The 22,549-nt window shown below is 42.1% G+C and overlaps 1 protein-coding gene across 1 annotated transcript; it reads right to left on the minus strand.

The window, feature by feature from the left end:
• Positions 1 to 1,830: 1,830 nt before the first annotated feature.
• Positions 1,831 to 16,264, minus strand: TRIM38 (tripartite motif containing 38). Its single transcript, XM_082848014.1, has 8 exons — positions 16,182 to 16,264; positions 15,853 to 15,888; positions 13,890 to 14,435; positions 11,265 to 11,360; positions 9,258 to 9,488; positions 8,225 to 8,247; positions 8,017 to 8,129; positions 1,831 to 2,914 (listed from the first exon to the last, which is right to left on the minus strand). The coding sequence occupies exons 3-8, from the start codon at positions 14,286 to 14,288 to the stop codon at positions 2,391 to 2,393; spliced, it is 1,386 nt and encodes a 461-aa protein (XP_082704140.1). The 5' UTR covers positions 14,289 to 14,435; positions 15,853 to 15,888; positions 16,182 to 16,264; the 3' UTR covers positions 1,831 to 2,390.
• Positions 16,265 to 22,549: the final 6,285 nt, after the last annotated feature.

Raw genomic sequence — 22,549 nt, forward strand, 5'->3', positions numbered from 1 at the left:
TTCTGAATCTTTCTCCATCTTACCTCTTGGAATGAAGGTGTGATGCCTGGAGCTTTAGAAGCTGTCTTGGAACCTAGGGATGGTGGGAGGGTTGCTGGAAGGCTCGGCGATTTTGTGGAGTTGCCATACCAGCCCTGGACTTTCTGGATTTCCTACACTTCCCCATCTGGACGGCCTTTACATGAGAGAGACATGAACTTGTTTCAGCCACTATCCTTTTGGGTTTTCTATTCTATAGAACTTAATTGAGTCTTCAGCAGTACAATGAGTTGCTATCCTTAAAAAAAAAATGCAGCCATAAATCCATGTGCTCTTTGTTTTGCTTTTTTCCCCTTATTTAATTGGAATTCTGTAACTTTCTGAATTTCATTTGTATGTATTAGTCTGTTTCGATTTTCTTTCCCCTTCTTCAGTCAGTTAGGTCTTTTAGTTTCTTTTTTAAAAAGTCACTTAGTCAAGATTTTCAGTTTTATATGCACATAATTCTTCAAATTGTTCTCAAAATTATCTCCAGTATATGCTTTTTCATGTTTCCATTTTTTCTGTATTCTCCTTTTTAAAAAATCTTTATTAGAGCAGCCAATGCTTTATCTAATATAGTAGAATTTTTAACCCATAAGGACAAATAGGGCTTATTTTTCTTTCTATAACTTGCCTGCACCACAATCAACTTGTAATTTTATCTTTATTATCCTATGGTTTCCAAAGATTTATTTTGTTAATTAAAATTATTTTTCTTTAGTTGAATGTTTATCATCATTTTTTCTTGGTCAGCAATTTAAGTGTTTAAGGACATAGAATTTTCTCTGAGCAAAGCACTCTAGGCCCTGCCACCATTTTAAGGAGGCCACCCCTCACTGGGCAGGACTATACTTGGATAAGACAGGACTGCAGGGCACCTAGAGGTAGAGATGAACTTAGCAATATCCAGATGGTGCCTTCACTTATCCTGCACGAAGGTGGGGTCTCTCAGTTATCCAGTGGGTCTGAGGCTCCAGAGTGGGTACGTGTGCTTGGACTATGGGGACAGAGAACAATAACATTGGGGTTGCTTGTATAGGGGAGGAAACAATCATTTTCCTCTACCCATCTTAGGTTCTCCAACCAGGGACCTGTAAATAAGACTAACAAGAGAAAAACAAAAGTTTATTAACATGTTGTGAAATAATAATAAAACATATGTATGTATATATATATACACACACACACACACATATATATGAATACACACACACACACATTGGCCTCTTCCCTTGGTTCCTAGTACAGAGCTCCTAAATCCCTTGGAACTTCCTAGGTGATAGGAATGTCTCTTGTTCTAATGAGGCAACTCTTGGTGAGCTCCTGGATAGATCAGGATGGGGGCTAATCACCAGAAGGACCAGGCCATGATTAGTTGCTTGGAACTTTCAGCCTCACTCCCTAGCCTTTGGGAACAGAGGAGGGGCTGGAAATTAAATTGATGGTTGATCATGCCCACATGATGAAGCCGCCATAAAAATCCTCAAAGTACAGGGTTTGGAGATCTTCAGAACTGGTGAACACATCCACATGCTGGGAGGGTGATGTACTCCAACTCCACGGGGACAGACGCTCCTGTGCTAGGGACCTTTCTGGACCTCATCCTATGTATCTTTTCATTTGGTTGTTTATTTGTATCCTTTATCATATCTTTTATTACATAATAGACCAGTAAACAAAGTGTTTCTCAGAGTTCTGTGAGGTATTCTAACAAATGATCAAACCCAAAGAGGGGATCATGGGAACCTCCAATTTATAGCCAGTCAGTCAGAAGCACAGGTGACAACCTGGACTTGCAACTGGCTTCTGAGATGGGGGTGGGAGGGTGGTTATTGCTCAAGCAGATCTCACCAGGTCTGGTAGCCATCCACACTTACTACATCAGATCATTGATGGCTCAGATTATTAATCATGTCAGTGGTTAGATGAGTCATTGCATTTTTGATTTTCATGCTCTTTTCTGCAGTTGACAGAGACAATTGCAGCTTTTCCTCATCCCCCATCTATGAGTTTAAATGGCACCAAACAAACTGGGAGAAGTCAGACCTCCTGGTCTCTGAGTCACCCTCCTGGTCACTCAAGAACTCGTAGAAATCGAAACTCTGAACCCATTGAAGAGGGATGGAGAGGACAAAGCATAATCATCGCTATTATCTTGCTTTTCCCCAGCTCAGCCTGACCACTTGGGGTATTTTTACAGTCATTATAGTCATTTATTCAATGCAGATTTATTAAGTATGCACTAAAAACCCAGCACTGTTTTAGGTACAAGGAAATAGCGAAGAAAAGAGACCACATTTCTGTCCTCATGGGATTCAGATTATACTCTCTATGCCAGTTAAATCAAGGAGGAGACTTTGCTCCTTCCCTTACTCATCCGGGGGAGGCAGGAACAAAGGAGAATATTGATAGACCTGGAAATAGGGCCGGAGAGTGTCAGAGAAGGAGGCCTTTGGGAAGGTGAAGATGTGGGAACCAGTGGTCATGTTGTAAAAGGATACAGCTCCAGCCTCGAAGTCCAGAAATATCCCCACAACCAGGGGCTGCTCCCTTAGCTGAAGGGCAGTTCGGGGAGAGGTAAGCGCTACATAGCCATTCTTTTTGCACAGTCTGATGGCCCAGAATCCAGACTGAGGCGTCTGCACCATGACAGTGTCCCTCTGCACAGTTTCCATACAGACTCCTAAATCCCACCCAGTTCCCTCTCCCACATCCACTTCAAAGTAATGTTTTCCTGAGGTGAAGCCTTCACAGCCCAGGATACAGGGTAAGGCACTAAATCTCCTAGAAGAAGTATCAAGATTCTCCTGGGGGCATCCACGAGTCACTTGTCTCCGATCCTCAGACAGAATTAGTTCGTAATGAGCTGTATCTGGATCCAGAGTCACGCTGACTGGGGGGGGAAAAAAAGACATGATTTTTGTAGCTGAGAGCACAGTTTATTTTAAATAAAACCAGCCTGCATTCAAATCCAAGCATTGTTTCTTTTTTTATTTTTATTTTTATTGGAGTATAGTTGATTTACAACGTTGTGTTAGTTTCAGGTGTACAGCAAAGTGAATCTGTTGTACATATACACATAACCACTCTTTAAGATTCTTTTCCCATATAGGTCATTACAGAGTACTGAGTAGAGTTCCCTGTGCTATACAGTAGGTCCTTATTAGATATCTATTTTTTATATAGTAGTGAAAATATGTCAATTCCAATCTCCCAATTTATCCCTCCCCCCACTTGACCCACTGGTAACCATAAATTTGTTCTCTATGCCTGTGACTCTATTTCTATTTTGTAAACAGGTTCATTTGTACCTTTTTTTAGATTCCACATATAAGCGATATCATATGATATTTGTCTTTCTCTGTCTGACAATCTCTAGGTCTATCCATGTTGCCACAAATGGCATCATGTCGTTCTTTTCTATGGCTGAGTAATATTCCACTGTATATATGTACCACATTGTCTCTTACTAGCTGTTGTGAGCTTAGGCAAATCATTCTCCAAGCCTCAGTTCTGTTAAATATAAAGTGGAAATCATCGTATCTGTCACCAAGCATGGTGGGGAGGATTGAAGGAGCTAATGCATGCTTAGTGCTTAGTAAAAGTCCTGGTGTATAGTAAGTGCCCTGTAAACGGCAGTAATAATAATGATCTCATCATCATCATCTTCAACATCATCACCATCTTAGTCACTCAGAGAAGCCAAGGAGCAGAACTAACCAGAGTTAACATGGTTACTGTCCTCTGCAAAGCCCTTCCTCTCCCTTGTAGGACTTCTAGGAATCATGGAATATTGGAGCAGAAATGAGACCTTCATCATCTCTACTTAATTACCATTAACACTGAGGATCGGAGAAGGAAAATGACACAACTAATGTCATAGCTTGTCATTGGAAGACCCAAAATTTTACCCAGGCTTCAGGACATACACCTAGTCCCCCGACTTTTAAGTGTAAGCTCTTCTTTCTTGCTTCAGGTAATGCTCTATAGAGATTACTATAAAGTAACACACAAGAGACCAATACACATGAAAAATATCTGACTAGAGTCAAGTAAGACATAAAAAAGTAGATAAAGTGTGATACTGGCCAGCAATGCAATTTTAAAAATGAAAGGTGGTAATGGGGTGGTCCAGCAAGAGAGTTAGCAAACCACTGTGTTACTGGGTTAAACTCTGATCATTTGGGCTGTGGCAATACGGGAAATCAAGCATTAGGAAACACTTCCACTGCTGGATGTTCTCCACTTGCCCCTCCAGATCACTCCCCACCCTTCTCCAGCCTGCTCTGTGTCCAGGAAGGCTAACCCCTATGGACACATCAACCAGGCTCCCTTCCCTCTGACTGCTATTTGGTTAAGCCAATGAGAAGCACTAGAGGAGACCACAGGGCAAAAAGAAATAGAGTTAGAAGTATTTAGTGTCCCAAGTCCCTCCCCACTAGCTATGATTTGGAGGGTCTGCATTCCTCTGCCTCTGGTTACAGCTCCCTCCATCTGCTACCGAAGCCTTGGGGAGGTAATGACTCCCTACCTATTCCTAGCCCTGGTTTGCTTCACTGTTCCTTGATGATCACCCAAATCCTACTCTTTGTAAATAATCCCTTTATTAAACTCTCTTCAGTCAGTACTTATCATGAGCCTGACTCACAAAAGTTTCGGGCTTCATTAGTCTTCCCTGAATGATCCAGGAAAACCAAGCTGAGAAATTAAAATGTTTACAGGTTGGTAATACCACTAGAAAGATGGTTGATGCCTGAGCTCTTTGGAAACAAAAGTCATAGACCTTGAAGACAAATGTGTCTACTCTAAGTTTGAATCTCTATACATCAAAAGATAGGATGAAAATGTAAAATGCCATACGCATAACAGAAGATATTGGCTATAATAAGCTCCCATAAATCAATAAGGAAAAGAACCCAAAAGAAAAACTCTTAAAACACAGAAGAAGCCTGAAGGGCTAATGGACTTACTAAAAGAAGCTCAACCTCACTAGTGACATTGGAGAAACTCAAATTAAGTCCACAATTAGGTACCATTTCAAATCCATCAAATGGCCAAAAATTATAAGCAGAGAGTGAGGGAGATGTGAAACAGTGGGATCTCTTATGTTGATGGTAGGGTATAAAGTGATACAATTTCAAGATCTGTAGTATCTAGTAAAATTAGATGTGCATCCCTACACAGCAGCATTTTTAATTCAAGGTATATCCCCAGAGGAAACCATTCACAGGACACAAGAAAGCATGGACAAGAAAGTTCACAGTAGTATTGTGTGTAATAGCAACAAACAAACAAAAACCAACTACACATACCTTCAGCGTCCACTCCACAGGACAATGAATTAAAAAATACATCATTTTCATTTTTTGCCACATTGCAGAGTGATTAAGAGAGTGAGTTCTAGACAGATACTACCTGAGTTACCACCTGCTGGTTGTGGGAATTTACAACAGTCACGTAACCTCTCTGTGTTTCGGTTTCCTTATCTATAAAGGAAAAAATGCTACCTACAGAGAGGCTTGTGGTATAAAACAAGATAACACACGTGAAGCTCTTCTCATCTGTCACAGAAAGAGTGTTCAGTATGTGTGAATCGTTTTTATTGGTGCTGGTGAGAGAGCGCATGTTGCTACATTGGAACAAGTAATCTGGTAACATGTGTTAAGATTAACAACAATCCCAGCTTTAGGTGTACACTCTACAGGAATGAAAGCACCAGGATATAAGGTTGCATGGACTAGAAAGTTATTGCTGCAAATGTTATAATACCCAAGTGCTGAAAGCAGCCTGAAGCTCCATCGGTAGGAATATGGTTACGTATAGTTATGATGTACTATGGAATATTAGACAGCTTTAAAAAGCAATGGGTGAATAGGAAGAGACGATATATGCATTAAAGGTTTGTAAAAACATAGAGAAAGACCTAGGTCTTGTTACCTGCAGAAGGGTAAGAGAAACCTTGAACTTTTTTTTCGTATCTCTCTATACTGTTTGAGTGATTACAATTTATTTATATTACTTTTTTAATAAGAAAAGCTTTAATAATGAGGGTTTCAAAAAGAAGAATTATCTAGTTAAAAGATGAGCTCATTTTAGAAACAGATAGACTTGAACCATGTTGTAATGCCTTCTGTGAAAGATAAGAGTAGAAAAATCAACTCAGTTAAATCTGGACATAATTTATATAAAGTCCTTCCTTGCATCTGTACAGGATCAAATACAGAGTTGCTATTTTTTGGTAGTTGTTATTGTTGTTTGTTCTTGTTAACTTGAGGGGAAACTGAATACAGGTTCATAATCCTTATCTGAAACCCCTGGGGCCAAATGAGTTTTGAAATTCAGATTTTTTTTTTTTTTTTGCAATACGCGGGCCTCTCACTGTTGTGGCCTCTCCTGTTGTGGAGCACAGGCTCCGGACGTGCAGGCTCAGCAGTCATGGCTCACGGGCCTAGCCGCTCTGTAGCATGTGGGACTTCTTCCCGGACTGGGGCACGAACCCGTGTCCCCTGCATCGGCAGGCGGGCTCTCAACCACTGCGCCACCAGGGAAGCCCTCAGAATATTTTTGATGTTATAAAGGCAAACAATACAGACACTCTAAATTATGTGCCCACCCCTGGAAGGGTCTAAGGCATTGTCTTGTAATCTAATGCATCAATATTTCTGCAGTAAAACATAAATGCAAACTAAGCGGGATAAATAAAGACTTTAAATAATCTCATATCAGTGTAGTTCAGATTCGGCCACCGTGTCACTCAGACACAAGGGTAGCCTTCCGTGATCCTGCCTCTTGGTGTTCATACCCTTATGCAGTTCCTTCCCTTTGAGTGTGGGCAGGACCTGTGAATTGCTTCTGACCAATAGAATATGGCAGAAATGATGGGATGTGACTCCTGTGACTATATTTCATTTTGTAAGTCTCCATCTTTCTGGCAGACTTGCTCTAGGGACTCTCTCCTGAGCTTACTCTGAAGAAATAATTGGCCATGTTGGGAGGCCCATGTGCAAGCAGCTGATGGCTCGCTTCTAGAAGCTGAGGGCAGCCTCTGGCCAACAGCCAGCAAGAAGCCAGGGCCCTAAGTCCCATAACCATAAAGAAATAAATTCTGCCAACAACCTGAGTGAGCTTGGGAGAGGATTCTTCCCCAGTCTAGCTTCCAGGTAAGAACACAGCCAGGCTAACACCTTAATTGCAGCCTTGTAAGACCCTAAGCAAAGGACCCAACTAAGCTGTGCCCAGCTTTATCTCACAAAACCTGAGATAATATATGTGTATTGCTTTAAACCACTAAATTTGTCTGCAGCAATAGATAATTAATACAGCCACCAAATCATTTTAGGTTAGGTCCAATTTTGCAGCCAAACAAGTTATGAAAAAATTGTCAGTTATCAGAACTTTTGGAATCTTGTAATTGTGGATAAGGGATGGTGGAAATACAGCAAGCACTGATGAAGAGAATCAGAGAAGCAGGAAGCTCAGGCTCTGGAACTGGTAGAACTTGGTTTCTGTCGTGGTTCTAACATTTACCATCTGTGTTGTCTGGGCCAAGGCCCTAAAACATTTGGGCCACCGTCATAATATTCACCTCCCTTTCTTGCATTTCTCTGAGAATTGACCAAAATGTTAACAATAAACACTATGTCCCAGACACTGCTAAGCACTTTACACATGTTGACATATTTAATTTTACCGACAACCCAATGAAGTGAGAGTTGTTAATATTTTCATGTTTCAGATGGGGAAACTGAGGAGGTTATTTGCCTGGAATGACACAGCTGATAAGTGAGAGAGCAGGAATTTGAAGGGTCTGCACAGGTAACCAGCATGTCATGTCCCTGTCTAAGCACTGGAGCAAACTAACAAGGGAGAGGGTGACAGCTCAACTGAAAAGATCTGAATGACCCCTCTGGCTGTGAGCCTGCCCAGGGATAGGTGGTGAACTTGGTTACCACTTAAGGTCCCTCTGTCCGTAGCATTTAGGGTTTCTTCACCTACCTTGATAGCTCCTTAACACTTTCTTCACATCAAAGTAAAGCTCAGAAACATTGCACACAGTGTGAAGGTCCAAAGAGGGGGCCTCTGGTTGTTCTAGCTTCACAGCCCAACTCCTAGAATAAGCAGAGACCAAGACTTCTTCAGTGGTAAATTCCATTCAGCTCTATATACCCACACCCCTTCCCTCCTGCATTTGTCCAGGACTCACCTGCTCAAAGTATCTTTCACATCCTATGGAGAAAGACAAAATGTAAGTGTGGGAACATCAGCATTTCATGGGACTTGGCATGTGGGGCTGTTCTCTATAAACACTCCTTACAAAGAAGTAAAGAGAGTAACCCTGGCCTTAGATATTGATGGATACCCGGATAGAATGATTTCCATCCTGGCCCCCTGGGATATTCAGCATATCAGAATGTTTACGTGTTATCTTCCTTGCTGTGCTCTGTGGAGAGCTGCAGTGTCTGCAATCACATCTACCTGCGGGCTGCTTAGGATAGAGGGCCAGGAGCTTTGCCCATGCTGCCTCTGGAAAGACTTGCTTTCAGTGACCTAATTTCCTTCAGAGTGAGCCCACAGTAGAGACCATTCATTGCAAAGGTCCGTAGTGGTGAATCTATGCATAGCCCCTGTGATGGGCCATTAAGATGGTAGCAGCAGGTATCACATGGTGGTGGGACAGTCATGCTACATTCTCAGGCTACAGTGTGACCTCCAGTTCTATGAGTGGGGAATAGAAAAAACAGCTCCAGTCGTAGTTTGTCTTAATGGGCTGGATCCCTTATGCAGCTGAAAGAAGGCCCCAAAAGAGCTCTGGAGGGCTCTACAAGCAAATCAGGGAGAAGTTTATCACTCATAACCTTCTTTTGGCTGCCCCACTTCGTCACCCACCAGTCATCTGGAGGAGTATTTCAGGAGACAGTTTGACAGTCAGAGTTTTGTGAACATGGGACAGAGGCAAATGGTAGCAAAAGTTATCCCATGGTTCCATTTGGCCAAGGAACCCACCATATCTATATATTTTCTGATTCACCTAAAACCGCTCTATAGACTAGTGAAGGCCACCTTGCAAATATTGCTGTGTATCCAAAAGAAACATTACTTTAAATTCCCTACACTAAGGTGCCATTCTTGAGTGAAACAGGCAGGCCTCGCCCAGCTTCCCATGCTTCCTCACCATTCTCCTCCTAAAAGCTCAGGAATAGATACCTTCCTTCCCTTCTCCAAGTGCATGGCCTTACCTGCAGCAGATTTTGGGCTGAGCCCTGACATTTATGCTCTAGTTGCAGGATGTAGCTCTCGAGTTCATGGCTCTTCTGTTCAAGATTGGCCTCATTGTCCCTCAGTCTCCTCAGAGTCTGCTCTTTTTCTTTCTCCAGTTTCCATAGGTAAGACTTCTCTTCCTCATGAAGGAAGCTCTGGAGATTCTTAAAGTCAGACTGGATTTTTTGTTTCTGAACTTCTATCTTCTCCTAGAGCCAAGAAAGGTGGAAACCAACCAAATGTCCACTGTTGGATGAACTGATAAATAAAATGCAGTGTATAGATATAGTGGAATACTCTTCAGCCTTAAAAATGAATGAAATTCTGATACATGCTAAAACATGGATGAATCTTGAAGACATTATGCTAAGTAAAATAAGCCAGAAAAAAAAAAAGAACAAATATTTTATGATTCCACTTATATGAGGTATCTAGAATAGTCAAATTCATAGAGACAGAAAGTAGAATAGTGGTTACCAGGAGTTAAGAGGAAGAAGGAATGGAACTGTGCATATAAAAATAGTTAAACAGTAAATTTCATTATGCATATTTTAACACATACATACACAAAAGAACGTTTGCTCAGCTACCATAATATTATTTTCCCATGAATCATTCGAGCTGGAAGAACGTCCCAAATTGCCCGCTGCAGAGTCATGCCCGAAAGGCAGGTACTCAGATGTGGGAGAGGTTATCACCTTATTAATATCCTTCTTCAGCCAAGGTGCAGGAGTGCTAGATAATTTAATCATGGGACTAGGGCCAAGGTTAAAAACTTTATCAGTGACAAAGATAAAAATGAGTTTTTATTCAGGATATAAGAAAGAAGCTCTGAGTCTGAGGGAATTTCTTGAAGCAAAAGCTTGTAATGAACATCACCAAGACTGGACTTTAAGACAACCAGGCTATTAGGAGAGTCCATGATTCTCAGCAGCGGGAGGTCTGGGTATCAGGCATTTGTCATAGTTGCCTACGAAATAGTCATCCACCAACTCGGGTCCACCTACTCATCCTTACGTATAAGAAACCAAATGGTACACCTTGTCGGACTCAGCTTTCATTTGGGGAGATGAGAATTGCAGTTTCCATGAGTGCTTTTTCAATTTACGCAGTGTTTTGATGACTGTGATGTTGTGGTAGAGTGTCATTGACAGGGTTTCCATATGTATTCGTTATAATCGAGATCCTCCCCATTGCCCAAGATCCCAGAAATGAGGGAAGCAAGATTGTCCTCTGGGAGTTCAAGTTTAACAACTGTACACAGAGGATTAGGCAGAGGTTGGAAGGTTGGAAGAAACCTCTGAAGGAGGCAAAATGGCTCACTGGCCTGTGGGATTTGACTGTAAGCCGATTAATTACATAAATATTTCCATAAAGGAATGCATCTCTGATCACGGGGAGGCTGGTCAGCCATGGAAACAGTCTTTCAGACCCTAGAGGCTACAGTGCCAAGTGTGTAGGTTCTTGGAGCACTCTGGCCCTCCTTATAAATCAGATAGATTTCCTTCTTCAGTCTAATGAGCTTGAGTAATACGAACCTCAACCTGGAGTGATTCTGTTTTCTTAGTGCTCACAAAGGGTGGTTTCTGAACCTGTAAGGCTGAAAGCCATACCCTGCACTGTGGTACAGGTGCCAAAGCAATACGGTTAATAAGGCCTTCAAATCCAGAAGGTACTTGGAGATATTAAGAACTGAAACCCAGTCAAGAAGGGCTCTAGGTAAATGGGCACACCTGTTCTGCTTCTCCTAACTGAGGTTTCGGGACCCTAGCCGGTTACTACTGAAAGGTTGAAGGGGTTGGAGATAAATTCTCATAGATATTAGACAACGAGGGACATAAAAACAAATGTGCTTTCTTCTTTGGGTTTTATCTGTTTGGTCTGGTTTAGTGAGAATAAGCCATCACTATGCTTTGCTCAATCATCCCCTGTACCTAAGCTCTAGGATGGAAACTAGCTTGAGATCAATAAACCCAAACTCTTACATTCCATTCGGTTATTTGCTTTGCCGTGAACACCTTCAGGTTCATACATTCCTCTTCCAGTTGCCTCAATTTTGTCACAGCTTCCTGGAGCTTCTCCTGAAGGAAAAATTGGGTGAATAAAGTCTTTTCAATTCAACAATTCTTCATTGGGCACCTAAGGAGCATCCCAGCCCTCCAAGACTATTAGAATAGCCTGACTATTGAATATGTATTGAGTCCTTACACTTTACCAGGAAGCATGCTGAAGGCTGTATAGGCAGTAACATATTTGATTCCCTTGGCAACACTGAGCAGTTAGTAGGATTTTTAACATCATTTCTGTACCGCAGAAACTGAAGCTTAGAAAGGGGATAAATAACTTGCTCAAGATGCTGTAACTGGTGGGTGGTTGGGCTGTGATCCCAGCTGACCCTGAGCCTGAGCTCTATCCACCACCAGCAGTCTTGCCAGGGAAATTCTGCACATAAAACAAGATAAAAATCACCTAAAAAGATTTTATGAAGTAATGTGCTGACCCAAACAGAACCAATATCAGAGTGTTTGGCACACATGGAACTTTGTATGTATTATGGTGAGTCAGGAAGGAAAGACAGACTGAGATGCCAGCTGAAGTTGTTAGAAACAGTTAATGGAGGAGGGGAGCTTGGAGACCTTTTGAAGAATGGTATCATGAAGCCCTTTAAAAATGAGTTAGTATCCATATGAAGCTTTCAGGTTATTTTTCAAAATAGTTTCTCACATTTTCATGGAAAGCAAGTTTAAGCTAAACCAAGTTGCTACTTGTGGTCAACACTGAAAGAATTGGCTCTGGGACTTCCCTGGTGGTCCAGAGGTTAAGAATCCGCCTTGTAATGCAGGGGACGCAGGTTTGATTCCTGGTGGGTGGAACTAAGATCCCACATGCCGCGGGGCAACTAAGCAACTAAGCCTGTGCACTCTAGAGCCTGCACGCTGAAACCAAGACCCGACGTAGCCTAATTAATTAATTAGAAAAAAAAAGAAATTTTATCTTGATTTAAAAAGAAAAAGAATCGGCTCTTGTCCTAAAGCCAATAGGTATACTCAGTTCTCACGTGCTCTCAAGAAAGGGCTCTATAGAACTTGTTAGCAAAAGACTGTATTGCCCTCACTATGTGCCAAGTGCTATTCTAAGCTTTACATGTATTAATGTCCCTAAAGCTTATAACAACCTCCTGAGCATGTATGTTGGAGACAAAGGGAACCACTATTATCCCCACTGATAGCCAGGGAAACCAAGGCATGAAGACATTACATAACTTTGCTCAGAGTCACCCATCTAATAAGTAGCAGAACTAAGATTTCAAACTAAGCAGTCTGACTCTCAAGGCTTAGAACCATCACCCCGTGCTGCTCCTTTTACTACTTGGTGGGAAAATAATTCCAATGGGAATATCCCCATTACAGTAATTAGCTGCTCCATGGAGTTTAAGGAAGAGCTGCCATGTGCCGAGTGGTGGTCAGTATTGACGTGTCCTGGTGAAGGACCCAGAACCTTAATAGAAGACCACCTCCACGTCATAGGGGAGGGAATAAGGAGCTCACACTGGGGACGACAATTTTCTCAAATCTAGCCAGGGCAGAGAAGGAATAAGGCAGCAGGACAATGCCCCCTCCTTCGTTCCACAATAGCAAAGGTCAGCCTTCCTTAATATGCTTTTAAGTGATAAACAGGAGTTGCCCAAAACCTCCCCCTCCATTTCATACTCCACGACCAATCACTTCCAAACCCTTCCACTCATTCCCCTTCCTGAATCTTGCTTGGAACTGCTCCCTTTCCCCTTTCTTATAGGAATAATCTAAATTTTACTCTTTGGTATTCCTTTCATTGTATCAGTACCAGAATGTTCTTTTCAATGTCAACCTGATCCTTCACTGTGCAAATGAAAATCCCCCCGTGGCCAGGACTACTCTGGGCTAGGGCTTAGACTCCGAGCGGATACCAAGTTCTGGGCCCTGACTTCCTTTCCCATGACATCACCTGCCTTCCCTGCACACACCCTCTGGCCTGGTCACAGCGAGTCAGGTACGCTCTCATAGCTGTGCCTTTGCACAAGTGGGCCCCTCGGTCTGGAATGCCCTCTCTCTTCTCCATACTTCTATATCTGGTTACTTTTTATGTGTTCTTCAAGAGTCACTTTGGGAAGATTCCTCAGTTACCACTCCACACCCCTTGGTGCTCCTCTCCACCATCCAAATCAGGGGACTTCAGGCAGCCTTTTTGCTGGTTTGTCTGCCCTGCTAGACTGTAGGATACCTAAAAGGGGGTGTGTCTTCGTCCCCTGTGTTTTCAGACTCTATCCCATGGACTTGCACATTGTGCTTTCTCAAATTACACAGACGGTGTGAGTCAATAAAACATGCAGGTGTGCATTGGAGCACATGGCATTCTAGAGCAGGGAGGAGTTCATCGAGAGTGGATAGGGACAAGAGTGACCATCAGGCCTTGATTCAGTGAGGACCCATCATAAACTACTTCTCAGAAGAATGACATGATGAAAGTTATATTTCAGGATCCTAATCTTGGGTTTCAGGCTAAATAATTTCAGGTCTTGGGGGGCAACATGAGGCCGGGTACTCGCCAAGGTCCTCTGGCCCACCACTCACCTTGTAACCTTGGCACGCATCTTCCACCAGAGCTGTGGTGTGCCCTTTGTGCTGCAATCCTCGATCACAGCGCCAGCAGATGAGCTGGCCCTCGTCTTCACAGAACAGATGGAGCTTCTCTCCATGTTCCTCACATGACATTTCCTGGTCCATCTCCTTGATGGCGTCAATGAGGTTTCCCAGCTGCCTGTTGGGTCGGAGGCTCGCCATTTTAAATGGCATCCGACACTGGGGACAGGAGAACATCTCCAGCCATGGCTGCATCTCACAGAAGCTCACTATGCACAAGTGGCAGTAGCTGTGTCCACAGCTGATGCTCACTGGCTCAGTTATCAGTTGCAGACAGATGGAACAGGTGGCTTCCTCCCTCATCTTCTTGGTGATTGGGGTTGAGGCCATGGCTTTTCCTGAAAATCTCTAATATTGGATCTAGAGGCAGAGATGAAGCAGCCAGAACTTTCCCACAGTGATGGAACTTCACCTTGTCTGAGCCTCTTTCCGATGCGCTGGCTGCCACTGGCCTCCACAGGTCACGTGGTCTTCTCTCTAGAGAGAAGAAATAGATTGGAATTTAGAAGACGCATCAAATGGAGCTGTGCTGTGGAATATGGTAGTGACTATTACATGTGGCCACTTTGAATTAATAACAATTAAATAGAATTTAAAATTCCATTTCTCACACCCACTAGCCACATTTCAGTGCTTAATAGGCACAGGTGATTGGTGGCTACACGAAAGCCCAGACAGAGAACATTCCATTATTGTGAAAAGTTTTCTTGGACCAAGCACTGAGAGAGATAGAGAGATGAGGCAGACTTCTTCACCAAAGTTGCAGCAAGAGCGAGAACTCAGTGAGGGATTGTCAAACTCTTTCCTGCTCTAATGAATATTAAGAATAATTAGTACCAGAGTTATTTCTTTGTAACTGGTAGTAACACTTACATCCAGGTAACCCAGGTAACTGGGTGGTCTATGAAGGATTTCATTGAGACAATCACATTTGATTCTAATTTTTTGTTGTTGTTTGTTTGTTTGTTTTGGCCGCGCCTCTCAGCTAGTGGGATCTTAGTTCCCCGACCAGGGACTGAACCCGAGCTCTGGGCAGTGAAAGCGAGGAGTCCTAACCACTGGACCGCCAGGAATTCCCTAAATTTGACTCTAATTAAACCCTCACTCCCACCCCACAAAGAACAAAAGACACCAGGTTAATAAAGTCCCCAGTGGAGACCCAACCAGGATGATAATGAAAGTAAAAAAGACAACCAGAAAAACCAACAAGTTCTTTTTGCCCTCCCTGACCTGAGGAAAAGAGAATTGGAAAGACAGCTGGGAAGAGAAGGGGTTGGTCCTGGGGTGCAGAGCTCCTGGAGAGCTAGGGAAGTGACTATCTATCTTTTCAGGCCAGGACTTGTCTCTCAGGAGAAGTTCAGGGTGACTGGAACACAGGGGGTTGGCAGAACCCAGGATGTGGGGAGGTGGGAAGCAGATGGGGAAGGTGGGGCCTCTGTAGGATCCTGGGTGCTGGACACCTAGTGTCCACCAGCGAGGACCTGACAACTAATAGACAAAGGAGGGGTGACTAGGAACAAAGGACTCGGTCCCTTCACCCACTGCTCCGGCTGCTTCGTGAACCTAGCCCTGTTCCCTGCTTTCCCATTCCTGGGATTTTGTCAGGGAGGACAGCAGAGGACGGAGGAAGAGAGTGGCTTTTCCTTTGAACTGACAGTGGCAGAATTAAAAGCAGGGATTCAACTAAAGTTACTGGATAGGCTATGTCCCTCTAATAACCAGGACCACTCTCTTGGATCCGTAGAGAATTTCTTCCGGAGACTTCTATTCTTTGGCAGGTTATCTCCCGCAAGAGATACACTAGGCTCCGCTCTGCCAGGGGTGCTTTGCTCCCGGGGAGAAGGACGTCCCCTCCTCTGAGGCCCCAGGGTTCCTGTCCTGGGCCTTCACTCACCTCACATCCTGGATCTTCGGAGATCTGACATGGAGTCTGGCGAAAGAGAAAGCAGACAGGGTGTGAGAGCTATGAAGCACAGTCCTGACCATTTTCAGAGTTCCAGCAGCTGTTATCAGGAAACAAACTCCCTTCCCCGTGCCGCCCACCACACACACACACACACACACACACACACACCACACACACACCCACCCACACACACACACACACACCACACACACACACACACACCACACACACACACACACACCACACACACACACACACCACACACACACACACACACACACACACACACACGCCTCTTTTCCCTCCACCGAAAAAACCTGGGCCTGGACCCTTCCCACTCGCTTCACCATGCAGCAGGCACATATGCACTGCTAGCTCCCTCCGTAGCTGCCGGTTCCGGAGATCTGGGTGAGGAAGTTAACTCAGACTGGACTAAACTCAGAAGTGAAACTGCCGTGGGAGGTGGCGCCCTGTAGATCCGGGGAGGAAGCTCGTGAGATTGCCGGTGTCTTTTGCACTCAGCTTGTCCTGAAAGGGAGTAGGAAAAATATTTTTCTTTTACAGCAATAAAACGAAGGGACAACTTAATAATTCAGTAAACTCTTTTGTGACCCCAGCACAGAGGATCTAAAAGCAGGAAGTCTGCCGAGTTCACAGACCCTGACGTGAGATCTTTCTACTTTTGCCACCAACCCCCTTGGGATTTATAAGCCTTTCTGGCTGATGTTATGTTTTACTATTTTTAGTCGCCGATTGTTTTAGAACTGCTCTGAAGGGTGTGGTGAAAAGAGGGGCGGTACAGTAATAAGGCTCATTGGTATCAGAGAATTTGCTCAAGCCGTTCTCCCATTCTTTTCTGTCCTGATACTGTGTCTCATTTTCCTCCTCGGTATCCCTCCGCAAGATTCAAATACTTATCAATAGTCAGAGTCAGGCGCCAAGGACAGCAAACGGGAGCCACTAATGGCCCAGCAGGGAGTGGCCTCAGCTGGGGGCCATCACCTGCAACGTGCAGGAGAGACTGTGGGCTCTGGGGTTGAGTACTTGCTGCCTCAGCTCCAGCCTCTCCAGTTCAAAGTGAGAGCAAAAATACTGTCCCTACCCAATTTAGAGTTATTATTTAATGGGCCAAAAATAAATAAATAAATAAGACCCTGCCACATTTATAGCCTTAGGTGTAAGAGGTATTTATGATAAGTGCACAATAAGTGTTTGCTTAGGAAATAAATATATGCAGTGGCCCAAAGGAGCCAGTAAGGAAGGCTGAGGACACAGGCAGGGGAAGTTAAATTTGGCTTCTGAGAGCTGTCTGGGGTAAACTCTGGGCCCCTAGCTTGGCAGGTCAGCTGCTGACCTTGAAAGCTCACGGAAGCCTGTGCTCAGGGCAACGGACCCACAGATGGAGCCTGGGGGGAGGTGGGTGCAGCCACAGTCCTGCTGGTCCAGCAGCTCAGTCTGGAGGCAAAATTGTGAAACAGGTTCCTCTCTTCCCACCCAAACAGGAGTCTCTCTTCAGCACTGCATCCTCCTGGGTGCCCACAGAGCCTTCTGTCACTTTGCCACCAGGTGACTGAATCATCGTTCTCAGGCATGTCCTGTGGTAGCAGGCCCTGCACACAGTACAGGACAGATCTACTCCTGAGGCAACAAGTACACAGACAGAAGAGAAAGAACGAGCCCCTGTATCCCTGATCTAATGATGACCCCTTACAGATTCCCACGACTTTATTGTTGTGGCTGTGACTCTGGACGTAGGCACAGCTCACCCCAAATTTGTCCTGTCAAAGGATCAGGAAAAGGAAGCTAGTGAATGCCCAAAAGAAAACAGACTGCCACTACAGGCAACACAAGCAAGACAAAAGCCTCAACCTCATGATGGGGACTGTCTTGTGACAGCTGCCCCATCTTGCACCTGTTTCCTGTTGCATGAAGGAGGGACTGGTTCACACAGAGAGCTGCAGGTCTTAAAGGGGAGAGGGATGCAGATGAGGCTTCAGAGATTTGGTCTCCAAAGGTGAGCCTAGGGAGAGACCAATCGGAGCTGCCCCATGGGGGGTGCATCCCCTCCAGTAAGTGAGGCTGGGCTTGACCCTGTAAGTCTGGGCTGTAGGAAGCTGAAGACCCAGAATGGCAAGTGGGTCACTGGAGTCTCCTTAAAAAGGCCTGGACTCTGACTGCTCCTTCTGTGGGGAACAGTCATCCCTTAGATATCCCTAGGGTGCCTTCCCTCAACTCCTTCAGGTGTCTCTTCTCAGCCAGGCTTACTCTGACCACCTAGTTTACAGCTGCACCCCTCCCCCGCTCCCAAGCCGTCTAACAGTGCTCTCTTTTGTTCCCTTGGCACTTATTACTGAATATTTTATTCATGTATCTTGCTTATTGTCTGCCTCCTGCATGAGAATGCAAATTCCACAGCGGAAGAGAGTTTTGTCTGTGTTTTTAATTGATGAATCTCGAGTGTCTAGAGTGGTTCCAGGCATAGTGGTATGTGTTAAACAAGAGAGTAACTTTCTATGCTGCACTAAACACACATCATAGGAGGTGTGCACACATGCGTGTAATGTACGTAGTGTGGAGTGGGTGATATGTGAGATGTGTGGTGGTTTGTGCTATATGTAGTCTGTGATGCATGCTTGCATGTGTGTGATTTGTGTGATATGGTGTCTGGTACGCGTGTGTATGTGTGTGTATAGTGTATGTTGTGGGGTGTGTGGTGGTGTGTGTTAGGTGTGGACTGTGGTACATGGTTTGTGTTTGTGTGATATGTGCGCTGGGGTATGTCTGTGGAGTGTGAGCAGAGTGTGTGTATGTACATGTTGGAGGTGGTAGGCAAGTTAACATGGCGAATAGTGCCAGAAAATACCAGAATCCATGACGGCTACTTTTTCTAGAGAGCTGTTTCTCTCTCCTGTAGGATATATTAATGATTTGAACTGGAAGAAAATGAAAATGAAAGAGAAGAGCTAGGCTTCTGAGAAAGAGAGCTTAGCAGAGGTTTGATAAGAGCACACTGCAAAAGTGATCTTGAGGACAAATTTTTCAGGTGAGCAAAGGGGAGAGAGGAAGCAACACCCAGAGGTAAGAAGAGAGGACACAGGATTATAGGTTTTAAAAAAAAAAGCCTGAGAGAAGACTTATCTGAGCTATTCAGAATGATGAGCATGACAAAGACTTCTCCAAAGAAGTCTTAGCATCCTTTGCAAATAGTTTGTACCTATATCTCTCATGATATGAATGACTGTTTCACTGCAGCCTGCTCTGAGGTGAGCTGGGACTTAAAGAGGAGCATTTTCCTTGGCTGGCCCTAGGAAGAGCTGGTAATAGCACACCTAACAAGAAAAGGATGTGTGCTCTCACCATTTCTATTCAACATTGTACTGAAGGTTCAAGGAAATAAAAGGCATCCAGATTTAAAAGGAAGAAGACAAATACTCTATCTGCCAATAACATAATTTTGTATACAGAAAATCTTAAGGAATCCGTATACAAAAAATATAGATCTAATAAATGAGTTCAGCAAGGTTGCAGGATACAAGATCAATATATAAAATTTCATTCTATGTCTATATACTAGCAATGAACAATCTGAAAATAAAATTAAGGAAATAATCATTTATAATAGCATCAAAAGTAACAAAATACTTACGAATAAAATGAACAGAAGCAAAACAAAATTGTACACTGAAATTTGTAAAACATCATTGAAAGAAATTAAATTGACCTAAATAAATAGACATTGCATGTTCATGGATTAAAAGGCTTCATATTATTAATTAGCAGTACTTCCCAAGTTGTTCTACAGACTCAGTGCATGCCTATCAAAATTCCAGCTGGCTTTTTTTTTAGACATTGGCAAGCTTATCCTAAAATTCATCTGGAAATACAAGAGGTCCACAATAGCAAAAACAATCTTTAAAAAGATCAGAGTTGCAGGACTCGCAGTTTGCAATTTCAAAATTTACTATAACACTACAATAATCAAGGCTATGTGTTACTATCATAAGGGTAAACCTATAGGGCAATAAAATTTAGCAGAGTCTAGAAATAAACCCATACATTTATGGTCAATTAATTTTAACAAGAGTGCCAAAACAGTTCAATGTACAAAGAATAATCTTATTACCAAACAATAGTGGGACAAGTGGATAATCCATATGCAAAAGAATGAATTTGGAGCCCTACCTCCCACCATATACAAAAATTAACTCAAAATGAAACAAAGATCTAAATGTAAGCACTAAAACTCCATACAACCCTGAGAAGAAAACTTTGGGGCAAATCTTTGTAATCTTAGCTTAGCAATGGTTTTTTGATGACACGAAAAACACAAGCAATAAAAGAAAAAACTAGGTGAGTTGGAGAGCATCAAAATTAAAGACTTTTGAGCTTCATAGGACTCCATTAAGAAAATGAGATGACAGCCCACAGAATGGGAGAAAATTTTTGTGAATTGTATATCTAACAAGGGACTTGTGTCTAGAATGGTAACTTGTATATAAAAAGTTCCTACAACCCAATAACAAAAAGATAAATAACCCAACTTAAAAATGGGCAAAGGATCTAAGTATACATTATTCCAGAGAAGACATACAAGTACCCAATAAGCACCTGAAAAGATATTCAACAACATTAGTCATTATGTAAATGTAAAACAAAACCATGAGATACCACTTCACATCCTCTAGGATAGCTATAATAATAATAAAAAAAAACCCAGACAATAACAATTGGAGAAATTGGAACCCCATACATTGCTTGTGGGGATGTAAAATGGTGCAACGTTTTTGGAAAACAGTTTGGTAGTTCTCTAAAAAGTTAAACATAGAGTTACCATGTGATCCAGCAATTCTACTTCTATGTAAATACCTAAGAGAATTGAAAACATACTCATGTAGAAACTTGTACATGATTGTTTATAGTAGCATTATTCACAGTACCCCCAAAGTGGAAACAACCCAAATGTCCATCTACTGATCAATGGACACATACAATGTGTTAAATCCATACAGTGGAATATTATTAAGCCATAAAAAATAATGAGGTATTGATACATGTTCCAACACTGATGGACCTTGAAAACATACTAAATGAAAGAAGCCAGACACAAAAATAACACATATTGTATGATTCTTTTTATATTACATGTCTAAGATAGGCAAACTCATAGAGACAGAAGGTAGGTTAGTAGTTGCCAGGGGCTGAGAGGAGGTAATGGGGAATTGCTACTTAAGGATATAGGGCTTCTTGTTGAAGATCTTGAAATGTTCTGGAATTTAGATAGTGATAATGATTGTACAACTTTGTGAATACACTATAACCACTGAATTGTACACTTTAAAAGGTGTGTTTTATGGTATATGAAATATATCTTGATAAAAATTTAATATTGGAAAAAAACAAATATGCAAACAAGAAGGAAAATATATCCTAGGATAAGAGAGGAATCAATCAATCAAAATTCACCCAGAACTGACACAGGTGTTGGGATTAGCAGATAAAGACATTTCGAATGTTTTCATAACTGCATTCCATATGTTCAAAAAGTTAAATAGAGACCTGAAAGATTTTTAAAAGACACAAATTAAACTTCTAGAGCTGGAAACTATGGCATATGAGATAAAAAGTACTCTGGATAGGATTAACGACAGATTAGACTTTGTAAAAGAAACAATTAGTAAACTAGAAGGCATAGCAATAGAAACTATATAAAATGAAATGCAGAGAGAAAAGAGAATAAAAATAAAAAGTGACTACGGCACCAATGAGCTGTGGAAAAGCTTTAAGTCTCAAATATATATGTACTTGCTGTCCCTAAAGGAGAGAAAAAATTGGAAGAAGGGATAAAAAAAGAATATATGAAAAAATACTGGCTGAATTTTTTTGAAATTTGGTGAAAATTATAAACCTACTAATCCATGAATCTCAATGAACCATAAGCATAAGAAACAGGAACAAAACTAAACCAATACATAACATAACCAAATTACTCAAAATCAATGATAAAGAGAAGATTCTTAAAAGTAGCTAAGAACAAAAGTCATATTATGTATAGAGGAACAAACATAGATCACAGATTTCTCATTGGAAACAATGCAAGCAAGAATACAGTGGAGTAAAATCTGTAAAGTAATGAAAGGCCTAGAATATTTTACCTAGCAAAAATATTTTTCAAAAATGAAGGTGAAATAAGGGCTATTTCAGATACATGAAAGATAAAGGAATTCATCTAGTCACATGTAGGAATTGAATGATGTTCATTACACCATAGATGTAAGTTTTCTGTTTTATTTTTAAAAATCACCTATACAATTAAATATTTTGTTAGTGGATAATCTTGTTTTTTAAAACTGACTCAGCCCTTAGCTGAAATATTGTAAAATATTTTTTCTTTATCTGACCAAAAGCAATAAACACCTAATCAGCAGATTAGAACTACGAGGAATATTAAAGGAAGTTCTTTAGACAGAAGATACCAAATTGAAATACCAATCTGCACAAAAGAATAAGGAGCACCAGCAATTGTGACTTCACGGGAAAATAGATAAAAAAATGTTTAATGTTATTTAAATCTCTGTAAAAAGTGGTTGACTGTTTTAGCAAAAATAGTAACAATGTAATGTGGGATTTATAAGATGTAAAAGTAAAATGCAAGGTAACACCAGCACAAAAGTAAGAAAGAGAAATG

Source organism: Leucopleurus acutus (assembly GCF_964270905.1).
Source record: "Leucopleurus acutus genome assembly, chromosome: 10".
Classification (NCBI taxonomy): Eukaryota; Metazoa; Chordata; class Mammalia; order Artiodactyla; family Delphinidae; genus Leucopleurus; species Leucopleurus acutus.